The 19,636-nt window shown below is 40.9% G+C and overlaps 2 protein-coding genes across 2 annotated transcripts; both read left to right on the top strand.

Annotated features, from left to right (window-relative positions):
- The first annotated feature begins 1,473 nt into the window (after positions 1-1,473).
- On the top strand, positions 1,474-12,254 carry mknk1 (MAPK interacting serine/threonine kinase 1). Its single transcript, XM_022210123.2, has 14 exons — positions 1,474-1,596; positions 2,232-2,294; positions 2,841-2,943; positions 3,046-3,144; positions 3,253-3,350; positions 3,750-3,829; positions 3,925-3,998; positions 4,119-4,223; positions 4,322-4,377; positions 4,489-4,584; positions 5,249-5,443; positions 7,913-8,077; positions 9,847-9,890; positions 10,365-12,254. Exons 2-14 carry the CDS (start codon positions 2,241-2,243, stop codon positions 10,582-10,584), a joined length of 1,389 nt encoding a protein of 462 aa, XP_022065815.2. The 5' UTR covers positions 1,474-1,596; positions 2,232-2,240; the 3' UTR covers positions 10,585-12,254.
- A 69-nt stretch (positions 12,255-12,323) lies between these two features.
- On the top strand, positions 12,324-16,216 carry LOC127533695 (transmembrane protein 275-like). The gene is made up of 2 exons (XM_051947396.1): positions 12,324-12,745; positions 13,587-16,216. The coding sequence occupies exon 2, from the start codon at positions 13,637-13,639 to the stop codon at positions 14,228-14,230; it is 594 nt and encodes a 197-aa protein (XP_051803356.1). The 5' UTR covers positions 12,324-12,745; positions 13,587-13,636; the 3' UTR covers positions 14,231-16,216.
- The last annotated feature ends 3,420 nt before the right edge of the window (positions 16,217-19,636 follow it).

A 19,636-nucleotide genomic window follows, 5' to 3' on the forward strand; every position in this document is an offset into this window, starting at 1 on the left:
ATAATGAGAAGAATGATGAAATATTGCAGGTATGTGGCGTGAGCTGTAACTAATGTCAGCACTGACCTGTCAGACCTCTTAAGTGTGTGTGTGTGTGTGTGTGTGTGTGTGTGTGTGTGTGTGTGTGTGTGTGTGTGTGTGTGTGTGTGTGTGTGTGTGTGTGTGTGTGTGTGTGTGTGTGTGTTTGTGTAAATAAAGGCCATGATCATGCAGAAAAAATCCTCCCTACGTGGATTGAGGCGTGGTGGCGAGTCCAGCCAAGTGACGTAAAATTGTTTGACTCACTCTGGACCAATGGGAGAAGCAGAAACGCAGAAGGGCGGGGCAAAGGTCTATTTATCTGTTTTCCCGCCCGCGACGTCACCGGCTGTCTGGCTCATAGATATGAACATAGACATGAAGAGTAGACACGCCAGCGCGCTGTAGCAGTCGGCAAAGCGACGTGCTTACGTGGCGGCCATCTTGGAGGGGGCAAAGTTCCCATTCAAAGCAATGCATGTACATTGCAAATAAATCATAATTTGCTCATTTCTCAACCGATTTTCGTGTGGTCTACTTTATTGTCAACGTCAAAACATGTGCTATTGATAGAGAATATTTAATCTGAAAAAAAAAACACTGAAAAGGGCTTCCTACAAATGTAGCCTGCAATTTTAGTTATCTTATTCTTTAGGTCCAGAGGCCAGGGAATCTTTTCAGTTCAGCCATTACATATATAAATGTAAATACTTAGATGTGTACAAAATGTTTTGAGATCAAAATAATGTATTTATTTATGAATATTAATTTATTATTTATTTATATATATCTCTAGGCTGTTATATATACACATAACAGGGAACTAGACTAGAACAGGATAGAGTTTATTTACATTTACAATAAACAACACAATTACAATAAACAACAGAATTATTATTATTATTCAATATTATTTATTTATTTATCTCTCTCTCTAGGCTGCTATATAGTTGCAGCAAACCCCTCTCTCCTCAGAGCTGCTTCCCACTTCTTCCTCAACTCAGTCTTTGGGAAACCTACATGGAGTAAAGTAGACAGAGAAGTAAATAAGTATGTACACAACAACATATTTATAAAGAAATCATGCTAAGAAATTAGAATACCACTACTGCTGCTTGTACTTTTCGTATTACTACTACTGCTTGTACAACACATACAGCTGCTATTAATCGTCTGGTATTTGGTTGTCCAGCTGTTAGCTCGTGTTAGTGTTTTGCTAGTGGCTAACTAGTTAGCTCTCATAGACTCTCAACAATAATGAAAAACGAGGAAAAAATATTCTTACTTGTGGAAAGTTATTCCAAGTTTCCTTGTCTTGATCGTCCGACGTAGTGTGCAATTGTATGCAGCACAGTGAGCCGGAATTCTTCTTGTTTTAGTTTTCGTGCCATTGACATCAATGGAAAACACTGAAACTTTGCCCCCACTAGCTTAGTGTCTCCGTAGGCACACCGCTCAGAGGGGGCGTGTCGTATCTACTCTTCATATCTATGGTCTGGCTGGTAACGGCTAGCAATGGGAGCTTACATCAGCCGTCAGGGGCTTTGACAGAAGGGATTTGGCTGGTTTGAAGTCCAGGTTTGAGGATTTATTTTTCCTTTCTCTTCGTATTTTAGCACCACTTGACAGGGTTTTTATATTCAAACCAGCAAATGGACGTTATCCCGGTAGAACGAGGTAGCTAGCTGAGGCTAACGACAATAACATAAGGTCGGTTGGGACAAGCAGCAGTTAACGTTGACTGTAGCCTTTTCTAATGCTCTGCTAATCTCTTATATTTTATTTCATCTCGGTAATGGTGGATTTTTTTGCAACAAACTCACTAATGTTAAGTAACTCCGTGGCTACTCTGTGTGCTAGCATTTGGTAACACACACACAACGTTAGGTATCATCGCTAAATGCTAACGTATTTAATACAATTCTAATGTTTTTCTAGTTATCGCATACCCAACACCAACACTGACTAAATTACAACAAACTGTACTGTGCTTGAACCTTCTACGGACATTCAGTCACTCGCTACCCGCATCCAAACAAAATGAGAGTCACAAAAAGAGGAAGCCTCTTATGGAAACGGCTCTGGGTGATTTATGGACTCCATAGCTCAAATTCCTTCATTCACCGCCGCTTTGAGGAGCCTTGTTATTATGTTTATTTATGTCTCTGCAGTCTGTTGCTGACTAACTGCCTGTATTTGTGATGTGCTCTCAGTTGGCAGACATGGTGAGGCACAGAGTGATGACGGAGCTGCAAGTCTTCCAGCACTCTCTCCAGGTACGAGCTGCTCTGTTTTCACTGCTGACTTCAAAACCTTCCACTTCCTGAAGAAGATCAGATAAGATCAGGCTGCCAGAAAGTAGCCACCCTTCTGTCAAGGTTATTTACACTGAAACATGGAAATTTCATCACCCTCCATGAGTCATGCTGGTTGTGTAAATGCTTCTGGTAATGTCCAGGGTTAGATAAGGCCTGTCGCTTTGTTTCCTGTATTCTCATCAGGCTCCCGGTTTGGCAGGATGCCACAGGGGAAGATGATAACTAAAGTAGTAAAAGTAGCAGTACAACCATGTAATTACAGAGGGTCATTTTTCTCAGAACAAGTTTATTATTAATCGTAACTTTATTTATAGAAATCTGCTTTTTCTATGTAATTTTTTTTAGAAGTTGACTGACTTCTGTTTTTCAGTGGTGGACAATCTGACAAAAAAATGAGAGAATCTTGTGTAGTTTCTCGTGTTTTCTTTGCTTTCTACAAGCACCTGATCTCTGTGGCTAGTCTCGCGCTTTCCCTCCCATGAGGCCTCCTCCTCTCTGTTACAGGGGAACTCCCTGGCTGTGGGCCAAGTAGGGCAAAAGTGTGGGGGAATTCAGGAGAATGGGATCAGCACAGAGGACAGGCAGCACCTTTCCCAAGGCCCAACAGGTACTACAGATATCATATTTCAGCTCTACCGCTGTGTAAATGTGCGGTGCGTACTGTTTTAATCTAATTTGGTTGCATACCGACTCTTCCGTGCTGCTGCAGAGATCGAGAAAAGCCAGCCAGTGAACATCCCAGATGCAGGTAAAAGAAAGAAGAAGAAAAGAACCAGAGCGACAGACAGCTCCACAGGCACTTTTGATGGTAATTAAGCTGAAATGATTGTGACACACAAACATGCAGCATTTACAAAAGCAGGCAGATGTTGTTTTTAGTCTGACTGCACTCTAAAATGTTTCATGTTTTTCTCAGATCTCTACAAACTCACAGATGAGGTGCTCGGTCAGGGGGCTTATGCTAAAGTCCAAGGATGTGTAAGCCTGCAAAATGGACAAGAGTTTGCTGTGAAGGTGAGTCAGCATATAAATGTAGTTTTAACATTTTAAAACTTGATTTAAACAGGGCTGAACATGCATACTCTTATGCAGCAACATTTTGCTTACAGTTGTTGTAATAAAGGATGAAGAGAATGATGAAAAAACACTCTTTATTTTCTGCATTTACTAGTGCTGGTCATTACGGTGGTATCCGAATATTTATTTTGCGATCCAAATATTCAGATCCCTCCCCCCAATCAGACGTTATGATCCGATTCAGATATTCGTCATTAATCAGGGCCGAATATCCGGAGCCCAGAAATTGCTATTGGGGCCAGCCCTGACTTTTATAGATCGATAGATGGATTAAAACTTTATGGATTTGTACTGATTCTGCAATTAAACATGGCTTCTGTGGTTTGTCTTTCAAAGATCATAGAAAAGAGTGCCGGGCATAGTCGCAGCAGAGTCTTTCGGGAGGTGGAGACTCTCTATCAGTGCCAAGGAAACAAGTGAGCGCATTTAATCTGAACATGTTTTTTGAACAAACTTAAAAGCAGCACAGAATGAAAAAGCATCTAATCAGTTCAAAATATCTTTCATCCAGGAATGTTTTGGAATTGATCCAGTTCTTTGAGGACAACTCTTGCTTTTATTTGGTTTTTGAAAAGCTGCGTGGAGGTAAGGACGAACGAATGACTCGACAGATACAACATCTGCATGCACACACACAGCCTTTTTAGGTGACTCATTCTAAGTACACAAAAAATGCTGCTAGAGATTATTTATCTCTTCCCACAGGCTCCATTCTTACACATATCCAGAACAGAAAGCACTTTGATGAACTCGAGGCCAGTAAGGTAGTCAGGGACATTGCCCAAGCTCTTGACTTCCTACACACAAAAGGTGAGGCAACATCCAAACAGATATTTATGTAAAGTCCAAAAAAAATGTTGGGTCTGCTTTTTTTTGACTTGTCATGGTGACAATGCAAATTTCTTCAGGCATTGCCCACAGAGACCTTAAGCTGGAGAACATACTCTGTGAATACACTGATCGGGTAAGTGGCTCTTAAAGCTTCAGAAAGACATATGTTTTCTCTACAGGTATGTAATAATAACATACTTTATCAGAGTAAAATAATATGCATTTGCTTCTTCTTCCTACTCAGGTCTCGCCAGTAAAAATCTGTGACTTTGATCTGGGAAGTGGAGTGAAGCTCAGCAGTGCCTGCACTCCCATAACAACTCCAGAGCTCACTACACCCGTAAGCATCAAATTCTAGATTCATAGCCGAGTACAGATGCGAAACATTCCACACAAAACTAATCAGGTTTTCTGCAGGGCATTAAAAAGCATTAATAGTCATTAAGTTGATTTTGCAAAAATTAAGGCCTTAAATGGCATTAAAAGTCATTGAATTTGATTCTCAGTGGTATTAAAAATTCTTTCTGTAGTTTTCAAGAACATATTTGACTATAATAATATATAGTTATAGGCTGTGATTTGTCAGATATGTGCATCTGCGTAAACATGCTGAACCACTGCGATAATCGTTCCAGCCAATCTGGCACAATTGACAAGAACTGCATGTTTGGAAAGTGGCCGACAGGCTGGAGGAGAGCTGGGAAATGGGGAAACGCAAATTCCAGCAAAAAATGGCTAGAAAACGTTGAATTCAGAGAATGACTACAGCCTGATCAGGGGTGGTTTTCAGAATTCAGAAAGAGTGAAATGTAAGAACAGTTTTTATATAAAAATCATCTTTTCCAAAAAACAAACCTGTGTAATTTGTTGAGTTCACGGTCATGACGATAAAATTTTTACAGTATAGCATTAAAAAGCATTAGATTTGACTGGCTGATTTCTGCAGAAACCCTGCTAATCTAACTGACTAAACTTCTCTGCTTTTGATCTCCTTCCTCTCTCAGTGTGGCTCGGCAGAATACATGGCACCAGAAGTAGTGGAAGTGTTCACTGATGAGGCTTCCTTCTACGACAAGCGCTGTGACCTGTGGAGCCTCGGGGTCATCCTCTACATCCTGCTGAGCGGCAGCCCTCCATTCACGGGTCACTGTGGCACCGACTGTGGCTGGGACCGAGGGGAAACCTGCAGGACGTGCCAGGTAGCCTCACCCAAACACCCTCTACGTTCACTTTGTGTCAGTCTCATCGAAATGACTCCTAAGTATTCATGTCTGCGGTGTTTGCAGCACAGAGGTTCAGATTCTTTACTGCTTGGAAATAACAGAGTGACAGCTTCTTTTATTTCTTGCTTTCGGTATTAATTTTACTGCTTTCTTGAGTGGTTCTTAAGATCCGGCTCTTTCACGTCGGCACTCCATAGCAAATGGTTCATTGAAAGAAACAGAAATTGTTAGCTTTGAAAATCCATTTGCTGTAACGTTCACTCAATTTTCTCTGCTTTTCATTTTCTTCTGTGAAGGGAAACTGAATAACAGTGAGTTTTGGGGGTTTTTTTCGGACGAAATCGGAGATTTTTAGATTGAATTTATAGTACAGGTAACTTTTAATGTTTTTTTTTGCTGTTTTCTGACTTGATAAAGAAAAAGGAGGGTAATTAAAATAATCCTAATTGCAGTCATACCTTAATGATAGCAGAATTAGTTGAAGACTGGCAGTGTAAATTATAGTTGCACGCCGAAAAAATGCATAAAAACTGTAACCAAAGCTTTGATGTAAAATCAGGCATCAAAAATTAAGCAGGAAGAGAGGGAGAGGTTGTTATGCAAGACCTCAAGGTGGATTGAGGCCAAGCATGTGGTGTGCATACGATATAATTACAGTATTAACAAGATACTATATCAGCTGTAAATACTGTCCTGCCTGCTGCACACAGCCGGAGTTGCTCAGCAGTAATCATAGTAGGCCGACATGTGTTTTTTTTGCTTGTTCTTATCTAATCCAAATGTGTCAGCATGCAGTCATCAGCAGCTTTCATTTTAGATGGCGCTGACCTACTGGCTCTGTGATTCAAATGTTTGCGTAGAGGATGTCACCTCGGGGGCAGATCAGACTGCTTAAAGCTGTTGTTTGTTTCAGCCTCCATCAAACTGCTGAACTGCAGTGTGAAACGTTACAACAGCCTGTAGACTTTAATGTGTTTTTATATTTTTAACCATCAAGTTTTTCTGTTACACCGTTTCAAAGCTACTAAACAAGTAAAGCACATTGAAACAACCAAGAGGCTGAAGACTCATTAACACCATCGCAGGGATAGTAACGTCACTCCTCTCTCAGGGAGACAGGATCATAACCCTGTAGATTATTCTGAAGGTTATTCCTTGACTGCAGCGCAAAATGGAACCTCCAAGTTCAGAGCAAATCCTGGGTTCCCTGTGGAGCCATTTAGATCAGCAAAAATTATAACGGCTGTCGATTACTAAATATCAGCTACTAAGAAGGTTGTTTATCCAATATCGCTTCATAAAATTGCTTTATAAATAAAAAAATAAACCAGTGCTGCTCCCTTCCTGGGCTTAATTAAAGCCAAGAGACCAAATTATAAATAGAACATGCAAGAACATACAGAGCTGTAGCAAAGTGTAATGGTGGCAGCTTTCATATAAATACTGTCACTACTGTCTAAAACACTTGAAAGTTCAGCCTGTACAAGTGTTTTCATTACTGCTAAATTAAGGAAAGCCCTGTTTTAATGTTAAAGTGCTGCCTAGCTTTCAGATTTTCACCGGGTTGTCAGTATAGTAGGATCTGTTTTACGCCGATACTCATCACTTGTAGGATGATACTTGTTCAATTGAAGTTTAAACGCCAGCAATATCTGGCCACAAGCTCTGGAAAAGATAATAGATTGTGCTTTTTGGTGTATCTTTTGTGTGTTTTTTAGGTTTTTATGTAGTTAAAATATTAAGTTAAATCTATCCTCGTATATTTTTGTATAATTCTTCTATGTCTACACTACTGTTCAAAAGTTTGGGGTCACCCAGACAGTTTCATGTTTTCCATGAAAACTCACACTTTTATCCATGTGCTAACATAATTGTACGTCAATGAGCCTTTCAACACCCTTAGCTAACTCAATGTAGCATTAGAACACAGGAGTGATGGTTGCTGGAAATGTTCCTCTGTACCTCTATGGAGATATTCCATTAAAAAGCAGCCGTTTCCAGCTAGAATAGCCATTTACCACATTATCAATGTCTACATTGGATTTATCATTCATTTATTTGTATCTACATTGAAAAAAAACTGCTTTATTAAAAAAAAAAAAAGATATTTCTAAGTGACCCCAAACTTTTGAACAGTAGTGTGTGTGTGTGTGTGTGTGTGTGTGTGTGTGTGTGTGCGTGTGTGCGTGTGTGCGTGTGTGCGTGTGTGCGTGCGTGCGTGCGTGCGTGCGTGCGTGCGTGCGTGCGTGCGTGCGTGCGTGCGTGCGTGCGTGCGTGCGTGCGTGCGTGCGTGCGTGCGGCAACAAACTGCCCCAGACAAATTTCCCCTCAGGGATAATAAAGTTTGCTCCACTCTGCCCCTCTGCATCACTACGGTTACATGACAAAGACACAGAGAGCTGAACGGTTTAACAGAATGCTCGATGTCTGATCGTCTCCCCTCAGAGTCATCTGTTTGAGAGCATCCAGCAGGGCAAGTACGAGTTTCCAGACAAGGACTGGGCACACATCACAGAGGGAGCCAAGGATCTCATATCCAAGCTGTTGGTTCGAGACTCCACTCTGCGCCTCAGTGCTGCTCAGGTCCTCAAGCATCCCTGGGTGCAGGGGGTGGGTATCATTAGATCTGTGCACTAATATACAGTGCATCCGGAAAGTATTCACAGCGCGTTACCTTTTCCACATTTTGTTATGTTACAGTCTTATACCAAATCGGATTCAATTCATTTTTTCCCTTAAAATTCTACACACAACACCCCATAATGACAACATGAAAAAAGTTTTTTTGAGATTCTTGAAAATTTATTAAAAATAAAAAACTAAGAGACCACATGTACATAAGTATTCACAGCCTTTGCTTAATACTTTGTTGATGCACCTTTGGCAGCAATTACAGCCTCAAGTCTTTTTGAATATGATGCCACAAGCTTGGCACACCTATCTTTGGGCAGTTTTGCCCATTCCTCTTTGCAACACCTCTCAAGCTCCATCAAGTTGGATGGGGAGCGCCGGTGCACAGCCATTTTCAGATCTCTCCAGAGATGCTCAATTGGATTCAAGTCCGGGCTCTGGCTGGGCCACTCAAGGACATTCACAGAGTTGTCCTGAAGCCACTTCTTTGCTATCTTGGCTGTGTGCTTAGGGTCGTTGTCCTGCTGAAAGATGAACCGCCGCCCCAGTTTGAGGTCAAGAGCGCTCTGGAGCAGGTTTTCATCCAGGATGTCTCTGTACATTGCTGCATTCATCTTCCCCTCTATCTTGACTAGTTTCCCAGTTCCTGCTGCTGAAAAACATCCCCACAGCATGATGCTACCGCCACCATGCTTCACTGTAGGGATGGTATTGGCCTGGTGATGAGCAGTGCCTGGTTTCCTCCAAACAAAACGCCTAGCATTCACACCAAAGAGTTCAATCTTTGTCTCATCAGACCAGAGAATTTTTTTGCTGATGGTCTGAGAGTCCTTCAGGTGCCTTTTGGCAAACTCCAGGCGGGCTGCCATGTGCCTTTTACTAAGAAGTGGCTTCCGTCTGGCCACTCTACCAAACAGGCCTGATTTGTGGATTGCTGCAGAGATGGTTGTCCTTCTGGAAGGTTCTCCTCTCTCCACAGAGGAACGCTGGAGCTCTGACAAAGTGACCATGGGGTTCTTAGTCACCTCTCTGACTAAGGCCCTTCTCCCCCGATTGCTCAGTTTAGATGGCCGGCCGGCTCTAGGAAGAGTCCTGGTGGTTCCAAATGTCTTCCATTTACGGATGATGGAGGCCACCGTGCTCATTGGGACCTTCAAAGCAGCAGAAATTTTTCTGTACCCTTCCCCAGACTTGTGCCTCGTCACAATCCTGTTTCGGAGGTCTACAGACAATTCCTTTGACTTCATGCTTGGTTTATGCTCTGACATGCACTGCCAACTGTGGAACCTTATATAGACAGGTGTGTGCCTTTCCAAATCATGTCCAATCAACTGAATTTGCCACAGGTGGACTCCAATTAAGCAGTAGAAGCGTCTCAAGGATGATCAGTGGAAACAGGATGCACATGAGCTCAATTTAGAGCTTCATGGCAAAGGCTGTGAATACTTATGTACATGTAATTTCTTTGTTTTTTATTTTTAATAAATTTGCAAGACTCTCAAAAAAACTTTTTTCATTTTGTCATTATGGGGTGTTATGTGTAGAATTTTAAGGGAAAAAAATAATTGAATCCGATTTGGAATAAGGCTGTAACATAACAAAATGTGGAAAAAGTGAAACGCTGTGAATACTTTCTGGATGCACTGTAGCAGCCCTACTACTGTACAATCTGCTGCTTTGACTAATGCTTCAAAAACATATCGAAAGCTGTGACTAAATTATTCCTATTCGTGTTTGTTTTTGTACAGAATGCACCAGAGAGAGGTCTTCCAACTCCTCATGTTCTACAGAGGTTTGTGTTATAGCTACAAAAACATTGCACAAGTATTTCAGAGGGGGTTTTTTTAAGAAAAAAAAGAAGTAAAATTAAAGAAATAGACTGAATGAAAATATATTATTTGCATTTTTGGAATGGGAGAGTAGAGCTAGACCTTTATTTATCAGCAGCTGTTTTAATATGAGTAGTTTTTCTTAGCAAAAAATATTAAAGTTTCAGCTTCTATAATGTGGGAATTTAGAATATATGCTGCTTTTATTTGTTTTTGTGATAGTTTAGCTCAGTTATTTGGGCTTTGAACTGGTGGTTTACAAGACAGAAGTCAAGACAAGTGATTTAAAAACCTCATTTTGAGCTGAAGCTCACTGTAAAGGGTGTTTTATCGTGTTGTTTAGGCCAGTGCTTCAGTGAAAACAGGCAGGATTGAGATAAATAACCACTGAAATGTGGAAATATGTGTGAGATCTTCTGCCTCCTTTGTTCTTGTAGAAACAGCAGCACCAAAGACTTGACCCAGTTTGCAGCAGAAGCCATCGCCTTCAACCGGCAGCTATCGCAGCACGACGAGCAGCAGGAGGACGTGGGAGCCATCGTCTGCTCCATGAGGCTTTCTCCTCCCTCCAACTCCCGGCTGGCTCGGAGAAGAGCTCAGTCCAACGCTCTGCGCACCAGGGACTTCACGCCGGCTTCAGACGACCTCGCGGCCTGAAGAAACGTGTTTTCCCGACTGATTTGAACCTCTGCCTGCTCCTCGTGTGTGTGTTTTTGGTTTCACAGGAATCAGGAACTGTTTCTGGTGTTGAAGCTCTTCTCCACGGCCAGTAATTTTATCTTATCGACGAGACAGAGCTTCAGCACCAGAGGGGCAGTTTATCCTGCTGCCTCTTAATTGAAATAAGTGAAAAGTGGCGACATTTTAAGCTAAGAATTTAGAAATTCACATGTAGTTCTCACAGATTTATTTATGGAATATGAAGCCCCCAAAACAACAGAAATGACTCTTAATGCAAGCAGTTTATAGTGCGGTACATATCATCAGAACAGCACTTTAGAGGTTCAGGCAGCTTCTGCTGTCTTAATGCAATATCATCTAATCTTAGTAGATTTTATATTTTTCTTATTGTCCAGCTGTGAATTGGGATTTTTATTTAATAGCTCTTAAGTCTCTGTGGAAAGGGATGAGTATTTTTATTTATTTTTTATTTTTTTCCTTTGCTCAGGCGTGTCTGTGTATGTGACTTGATGTGTGTGGATGAAGATTAGAGGAGACTGTCCCTGGAAATGGGCTTTTTCCTGTTCAGTCATTCTCGTCTAACTACCTGAGAGCGTAGGTGGAACCTTTAGAAAGTTGTGGAGTGAGAATGCATCTGGAAGTTCTTCTTATTTCTCGCTTTCACTTCAACACGAGCTACCTTGTGCACTTATGTACTTTAAAATAAGTCTCTCATTCAGTTTACCTCAACGAGAGACTATTTTCCGGAGAACCTGACGAGTGTTACTCAACAATAGTTAGTTTAGTTTATCTAGAGCAGTATTGATCATTTCAGAGGTTGTAACTTCCACAAATACCCGGTTAGCTTCTTGTTGTCTTTGTGATTTGGTATCTCGGAAGGTTTTGGGACTGAATGATTTAAAATGTGAGAATTGCGTTTGTTGTATGTAGTTAATGAGACTGAAAGGGATTTATGAATATTTGTTACACTCGATAGTGAGAAAAAGGATTCTCTGCAGCGATTAGAGGGATTTATTTTTATAACAGTATTTGTATATGGTTCGGTTTTTGTCTTTTTTGGTTCCGTGAATGTGCCAATGGGAAGAATGATGGACTCTCCAAGCCATCAATGTTCTGATATTTACTTTTTTGATGGAAACATTTTTACTTTTTTTTTTCATTTTTTTTTTTTTCCATTGAGGGCCCAGTCTGTGTTTGAATGGGGTCTCTGAAGTCAGTTCTGTTTCCCCCTTTTTACCCCGTTAACTTTATGTGCTGCCCGCCTTAACGGTACGTCCCCTCGTTTCACACTGTTGCCATGGACACCCCATCCCTATAGCAACTAAGGGCCTTCATAGGCTGGCAGGAATCGGCAGAGGTTTGCTTGGAGCGAACACACACATTAGGAAACAAGCACTTGCAATGTAAAAGCCCTCCCACTCCCATTATGAATCATAAAAGAACGTGTTTGTTTCACCCCATCTACTTGTAATGGCATCAAATGAGATACAGTAATCGGTGTGCAATTATGGAGTCCCACTGAAATTTGTCAAAGCTCTTATGGGGTCCTATGCACAAAGCTCTCCTGTGTGTGTGTGTGTTGGGGGGGGGGGCATATTTCCACTGGCATGCTGTGTTCTCAATAAAAAAAGATCTTTAATATCTTCTCTTGGGACAGTTTGTTTCATGTCTTTTACTCCAATTCAGAGTAAATTTGCTTTTTCTCAGTCGTTGCGCAACAGCATCTTTCTGACAGCTGCTGTATCCTTGTTTAGACTTTCTGTGAAAGCAGAGAAGCGTGTGAAGATAGAATCTTTTATATCGTCTTAAAAACGCCCAAACTACAAAGTTTTAGCATAAAGAATTAGGAATCAGGGAGATCCAAGGTCACCTGCCCTGTGTCTTTGTGTTCTCTCTGATAATCTAATAGCATCCTCAGTGTGACTTCAGCTCAGTTACTTCACAGCTCTGCTGTGATTGGACGGTTTGTTTGAATGGAGCTCTGCAGCGCAACCAGCGGTCGATGTTCAGCAGCAGCGGTTCACTCTGCTGTTCACCTGCTGGAGGAGCAGACCGGACAACTCAGAGGCTCCCGAGCAACACGATGGACGGACGAAACACTGCAAGTCTCCAAGCAGGATTACAGATCTAATCTAAGGTAGAATAAACTCCAAACCAAACCTAACAGTGTTGAGGCAGAGTTGTTTTTTTCTCTACGTTTGCCAGCAGTGATTATAATGTGACACTGAGGACTTAGAGTTACTTAGGTGTTGTTGTCTTAACTGTTCAATCCTAATTTTAAAGCACTTTATCAGTGCTAGGATGCAAAATGTTTTAGCTGACTTGTTGAATTAGGAGAAAATCTGTAAAATAAAATTGAAATTTTGTCATTAGGAGTGCAGGAAAAATGGATGAATACTGTAACACTCAAAAGCAGTTAAGCCAACAGTAAATATTTGGAAAAAAATGTTTTTTTTTACCTGACTTAAATACAATAAAAATGTAATTATATGATCACATATTTTTAAAAAGATGATTTAAATTTTTGTTATAAATATTTGTAAAAATACAGACTTGATGTAAAATACTTAAATCCTTTTTCCCAATTAAAAGAAATAAACAAGAGGGTTAGGGTTAAAATCCCTATTAGTTAAAATACAGATTTTTGATGTGGACGTTGCATATATTTTTTTTTACATTTATAGTTCTTTCCTACAATTTTAGTAGTTATTTTTAACAAAACAGGAAAAATCAGTAAAACAATAGTTCACAACATCCAACATGTATAGTAATGCTTTTTACTGTGACTTCAGTAGATATTATCTGTAATTTAGCAAAACATGGAAACTGTAAAATAAATCTAGCGTAGACTAAAGAAAATTGTTCTTAAGGTCTTTGAAAACAAAGAAATGTTTCCAGATTTCAATGTCAGAAACATTGAAAGAGTTAAACAAAAACAGTGCAGCTTCTAAAGTGTCAGGTTTGCTCTCCCTCTCCAGCTCCCTCTTCATCATCTCTGTCTTCAGTCTCCCTGAGTTCTCCATCAGACATGGTTCTACCAGAAAAGCCCTCCAGAACTTCTGCTCCTAACAAGCTCCAGGAGCAGCGGGCCCTGCGGCACCAGAACCTTCCCTCCCCGGCCCTCTGCTGCGCCTGTGGACTCTGCATCATGCTGGCCGGCATCAACATCACCCTGGTGGGAGCTTTCGCCTTCAGCACCTTCATCCCCACTGCCAACCCCCCCATCATCATCGGGCCTCTGCTCCTGCTGCTAGCGCTGGCTTTCTTCTCGGCCTGCTGCGTGGTCAGCAGGAGGCCTCCGGCCCACATGGCCAGCCGGGCCAAAGGAGGCGAGAAGTGGGGGCTGATGAGGATGGGGACGGCGGCTTTCGAGATGGAGACGAGCGAACACACCCTGCAGGACACGACGGCCGTCCAGCTCAGCCCCACCAACACCCCCAGCTCCTCCCACAAGTCCAGCTCCAGCCATGGAGATCCTGCTGCTGCTCTGCCTTCCTGCCAGGATGGAGCCGCAGAGCTGCTCATATCAGAGACGTCTGATATGAGAGTCACTGCAGATAAACCGACCCTGACCTCTGACACCAAGAAACCCCCTTCCACACAGAACTCCTCTGCTGCGTAACGTGGACTTTCTGCTACCTGTCTGAGCATCTGATCATTGTTTCCGTTTATGGTCTGTTACAGCATCACCTGCCTGAATGGAGCTGCAGGGGTGAGCTGATTAGTCAGTAACTACAACTGCTTTAGTCATTTTCAGCAAAAAAGTCAAATGTTTGTCAGTTCTGACTCTTCAGATGCAAAGTTTTCTTGCTGTTTTTGTCAAACGTGATGCTCAGCTGATTAATGCATTGGCCTATGAAATATCATTACAATTATTTTACTTTTTTCTTACAATTTGCAGATAAAATTATCAATAAATTAGTAGAAATTTCACAGAGCTGCAGATTTGATGCTTTTTTTTTAATCACATATGACCATCAACTGATTTTTTTTAAAACAAGACCTGTGAAATTATAATCTACATTTCTCACTGTTTCCTGCCATTTTGCAGACAAAATGATAAATAATTTAATAGAAATCTCACAAAGCTGCAGAGCTGATGCTTTTTCTTGTCACACATGACCATAAAATGGTGATTTTTTTTGACAAAACAAGACCTACTGTGAAATTACAATTATAACTTCTCACTGTTTTCTGCTGTTTTGCAGATAAAGTGATGAATCAAAATCTTAGAGAGCTGCAGATATGATGTTTCTCGTCACAGACGACCATAAAGTCAATATTTTTGACATTTTTTAGAAAAACAAAGCTTACTGTGTAATTATATCAGCATGTTTTGCTATTTCATAACATTTTTTTTCTGGGAAAATGATGAATTATTTAATAGAAATACAAAGGAGTCTGCAGATTTTATTATTATCTTTGTCACATATGACCATAAAGTGAATTTTTGGGGAGAAATCAGGACTTACTGTGACTTTATAACTCATATTTTTAACTATTTTCTGCCATTTTGCAAACAAAATTCTGAATCAGTTAATAGAAATTTCACATAGCTGCAGATGGGATGCTTTTATCTATCTCACATGACTGTGAAGTGAATACTTTGGCTTTTTTTTTTTAACATACACAACTCACTGTGAAATTATAACTGATATTTTTCACCATTTTTTGCCAGTTCGCAAACAAAATGATCAATCAATTATCTGAAATTTCACAGAACTGCAGATCTGATGCTTTTCTTTGTCACGTACGACCATGAAGTGAATATTTTTTGGTGTTTTTTTGTAACAAAACAAGACTTACATTGAAATTATATCAGCATGTTTTGCTATTTTCCAACATTTTTCTGGCAAAAAATATGAATTGATTAATATAAACCTTGCAGTGCTTCAAATTTCCTGATATTTTTATTATTTTATTGTCAGATATGATCGTAAAGTGAATATTTTGGGATTTTATTTTGGCAAAACAAGACTGACTGTTAATATATTCTGCTACTTTTCAGACAAAATAGTTTACAGACGCAATGCTTGACTCCCTGTAGATGTAGTGTGTGATTTACAGGACTGATTGGTATTTTTTAAATATGAGACTACAGATAAAAGGCGCTGATAGAGAGCCATCCAGCCTGTAGACTAAAATGTATTGTGCAGAACCTTCAGTGTGTGAAGTTACTACGTGTTCATTTCTCTGTTCCAGGACTCGTGTCGCCTTGCCAAGGAACAGAAACAAGGAAAGGGGATGATACCTTAATCCAAGTGCCTGTTTGTGTCACTCTTGTTGTATAAAAATATCCAGTTAAGGCAGATTATCCCGTATTCACGGCCTGTGGATTGACTGTGGTCAGTGTTTGCCACCTTAAACGTGGTGGAAACAGGATGAGTTTGTCCAGCTGAGCTCCTCTGAGTCCTAAAAGCTGTTCCTGTGTAAGCTGCTAAGTCTCAGCCACAGTTTTCTCACAACTATTATTCTTTTTCCTGCTTGCATCAGCTGCTGTGAATACCGGTGTAACCTTGAGATGTGTTCCTCTGTGCCTGTGTTGTAGCGTCATGATCATAAGAGTAACGGCAGATGTTGCATTTTTCTAAATAAAGGTGAAATTCTACTGGAGTGTATTGTGTTTCTGGCTAGAGGCTGCACTAAATTAGAGGGTCTCTTTGGGACTAATCATCAGAAACAAACAGTGAAGCATGCACAGACACAAGGCCATAAGGAAAGCAGCATTAGCTCATGCACGTGAGGCTGCAGAAGAAAGCACAGGCGCTCAGGTTGCGAAGATAATTCATTTGTTATCGGAGTAACGCCAGCAGCGACAGTGCAAACAGCTCCTTCCTGACACGCTGCCCATCACTTGGCATCTGACCCAACAGCTGTCGGCAAAAGGCGAGAGCCCTGTTTACTCATCATTATACATCTGCTGTCCACAAACACAGCAAGACACACACTGTGATCCCCGCTCACTAAACTCAAACCGCTGGAGAAGATAACGCCCGCAGGGATCAGCGGGTTCACTGGGTTTCTGTCGTTGCCTGCACGTCAGAAATACTACTGAAAGCGTGTTTATGAAGAGGATGAAAGGTCTCGGTAACCTGAACTCATTTTACTGAACTAGTAATGAGGTCATGCTGCTCTGAGACGACGCCACAGTGGAATTAATCCTGCAACCGTGTGATGCAGCACTCTAAAAATATTCCATTTACTGTGTGTCATTTGTATTTTTGATCATTTTCCTCCACTTTAAGTGTAAGTTTCACTAAAAAACAAACGTAAGTAAGGCAGCACAATGGTTATATTTCAGGACTTGGCATCTGATATTGATTCTGTCTTGTTCATAGTCACCAAAAGAAACAATTTAGTCAATTTATGAGTGATGCATTTAGTCCTTTATTAAATTTAGGTGCCATTAATGCTTACATTTTTAATGAGACACTTAAGAGGAGCATCTTATTGTGATCACTGACTGGCAGAGGGAAATGCAACTCCAGTACTAGGGGCAGCTTTGCAGAAAGTTGCTGCAGAAATCTAGCCTAGCCGCGCTAGACCCAGCTCTTAAGACACAAGGGTCTAGGAACTCTCGACAGGGAGGGAGGCGGGCTAAAAGGTTGTCTTTCAAATCACTCTGCAGCAATTGGGTAGGTATACAACCAATCAGTGCAACGAATAGGCTCCTAGAGTGCCGGAAATCAGAGGATGCGGTAGTTCGGTGAAGCCTTATTTATACAGTCAATGGGTGAAGCTCAAGTATATTACAGACATGTTAACAGAAAGATTATTCAGAGTCGGTGCTAATGGAGCTCAACGACTGTTGTCGTTTTTGTCGACCTTGGCAGAGAATTAAATTCGTTGCCCTGGGTTGTCTAGCGCGGCTAGGCTAGCAGAAATCAAGTATCAGTTCAAAATTGTTCTCCAGCTCCTCGACTATGAAGCAGCAAGAGGAAGCATTTAGACAGATTTATGAACTCTTTAGTGTTCAGCGGTTTGTAGCTGCAATAAACCATGTTCCACGGAGTGTAACCTTCCATCACCATTTTATTTATTTATTTATTCATTCATTAAAGTGCAGCTCCACTGATCCCAGTTTGGTGTTCTTGTCTTGTTTTCCGTGTACAGGACTGGATCGTTTCTAAACCTTATGCTGGCTCCATCTGCATCCCTGAGTCACCTGCCGGGACATGAAGCAGCTTCTGGGACTGAGCAAAGACCAGAAACCCTCTTAGGGATCAGAGCTGTAGGATCACCGGAGTCCACATGGATGAAAGATTCCCACAGAAAGTGAGTGGTATCTTCTCGTATCCGAAAGAAGACAGCAGCCTCTGGAGGTACGCGGGTCAAAACCTCTATCAAAAGAAGCAGAACTGTGGGTAGTTTCTCAATGAAAGTAAACTTCATCCTCGTACTTTACTGCCTGCATAAATCAACTGCAAATTCCTCTTTTTGTTTGACAAAATATCGTGCAACAACTTGAAAGTGCCCCAACTCTAATTTCTGCGTATCATAAACTCAGTGAAGGAAGCTTTAATCGAGCTCTGCTGTAACTGTCAGTGGTGATGTGAAGAAATGATAAGAATTAGGAAGTAAACGTTATGTCACCACTTATCAGGCCTCTTGATGGTGAAAGTTTAGTACTGACAAATGACATTCTGGGGACTGGAAACCGCTAAACTAACAAACAGTTTCCATCAGGCATATGGGTTCTGTAAAGCGTCTTGATCTGTAATTGGCGCTGTTTAAATAAAATTGAATTGAATTGAATTATGACCAGCTACAACAATAAAACGCTATTTAGGCTAAGAACCGATTAATCAGTATCACCTTAAAATATAATATTTAGAATGAAATATCAGCTACAGTTACATGAGTTATTTTATGTTAACTTTTGATGCTTTTTAGTTTGCAGATGATACTTGTTCTTATATTAATAAAACAATATATAAATACTAGGGCTGTCAAAATAAAAGCACTATCGTGGATTAATCCATTATAATGATTAATCTAATTAAACATTTTAATGCAATTAACGCAACTGCAGGGCTCGGTTGATTTGTTGGCTGGCTGATTAAATCACCATCGGCCGGAGTTTTGCTGATTAAATGCCAATATATTCTCAATTTTCATAAAACAGTAAATGCTGTTAAGTGTTGGAGTCGCGCAGGATGATGTCCTTGCACCGTTGAAGCTACAGCCAGGAAACATTACAGCAGTGAGCTGAGACGACTTACTCCTGTAATGTTTTAGCCCCCTCAGCAGTTGTCATTTATCTGATTAGGTGGAATTAAGACATCAGAGAGGAGAGAGGGGAGGGGTTACAGGGGGTAATATTGAATAAGTTTGATCTTTGTTTAGTGTTTCTTTGGGTTATTGTATGTTTTTTGTATCAGACTGTTAATTGCATTTATGTATTTTAAGGATAAAGGATGTTTAATGTGTATTTTTAATAAAAGTGTGGGCAGGTCAGTGATGTATATAAGAGCCAGGTGGACAATCAGTGTGGTGTGTGAGAAGGAGGGGTTCAGGCTGAAGCTCTGCTCTGCAACTGCCATCATTGGCTGCACCTGGATGACACTTTTGTCTGTTTTTTTGGTGAGGTGCTTTGCTGTACATGAAAACTAGTAAGAACTGGAGCTCTGGAACAAAAGTCCTTGCTGTTTGGCTGCTTTCTATGGTGCCATCATGCTTTGCCTTTAATGCCATTTGGTTCATCCGAATTGTAGAGGTTTATCACCACTAAAACCCTACAGAGACCAAAGAAGAAGTTATTTTATTCACTGTATATTTCCTAAATTAATCGGCCGATTAATCAGTTATCAGAATCTTTTCTGCCAAATACTGAAATTGGCATCGGCCTCAAAACCTCCATGTCGGTCGGGCCTTACTAAACAGCATGTTGGCCCTCTTTGTGGGAAATTTGAAAACAAAATCCCCAAGACAGAACAGTCCACTGACATCCAGTAATATGCACACTCTGCAGGAAGGAGTTTTCTTTTCACTGAAGCACTTCCGGCTTAAAGTCTCACATTAACGTGAA

The sequence above is a fragment of the Acanthochromis polyacanthus genome, chromosome 4, assembly GCF_021347895.1.
Source record: "Acanthochromis polyacanthus isolate Apoly-LR-REF ecotype Palm Island chromosome 4, KAUST_Apoly_ChrSc, whole genome shotgun sequence".
NCBI classification, from domain to species: domain Eukaryota; kingdom Metazoa; phylum Chordata; class Actinopteri; family Pomacentridae; genus Acanthochromis; species Acanthochromis polyacanthus.

Excerpts from the sequence above, each read along its gene's own strand:
- mknk1 (XM_022210123.2), top strand. The coding sequence starts at position 2,241 with ATGGTGAGGCACAGAGTGATGACGGAGCTGCAAGTCTTCCAGCACTCT. Across the intron at positions 3,351-3,749 it reads GACAAGAGTTTGCTGTGAAG|ATCATAGAAAAGAGTGCCGG; the intron begins GTGAGTCAGCAT and ends TGTCTTTCAAAG. Across the intron at positions 4,224-4,321 it reads TGACTTCCTACACACAAAAG|GCATTGCCCACAGAGACCTT; the intron begins GTGAGGCAACAT and ends AAATTTCTTCAG.
- LOC127533695 (XM_051947396.1), top strand. The coding sequence starts at position 13,637 with ATGGTTCTACCAGAAAAGCCCTCCAGAACTTCTGCTCCTAACAAGCTC.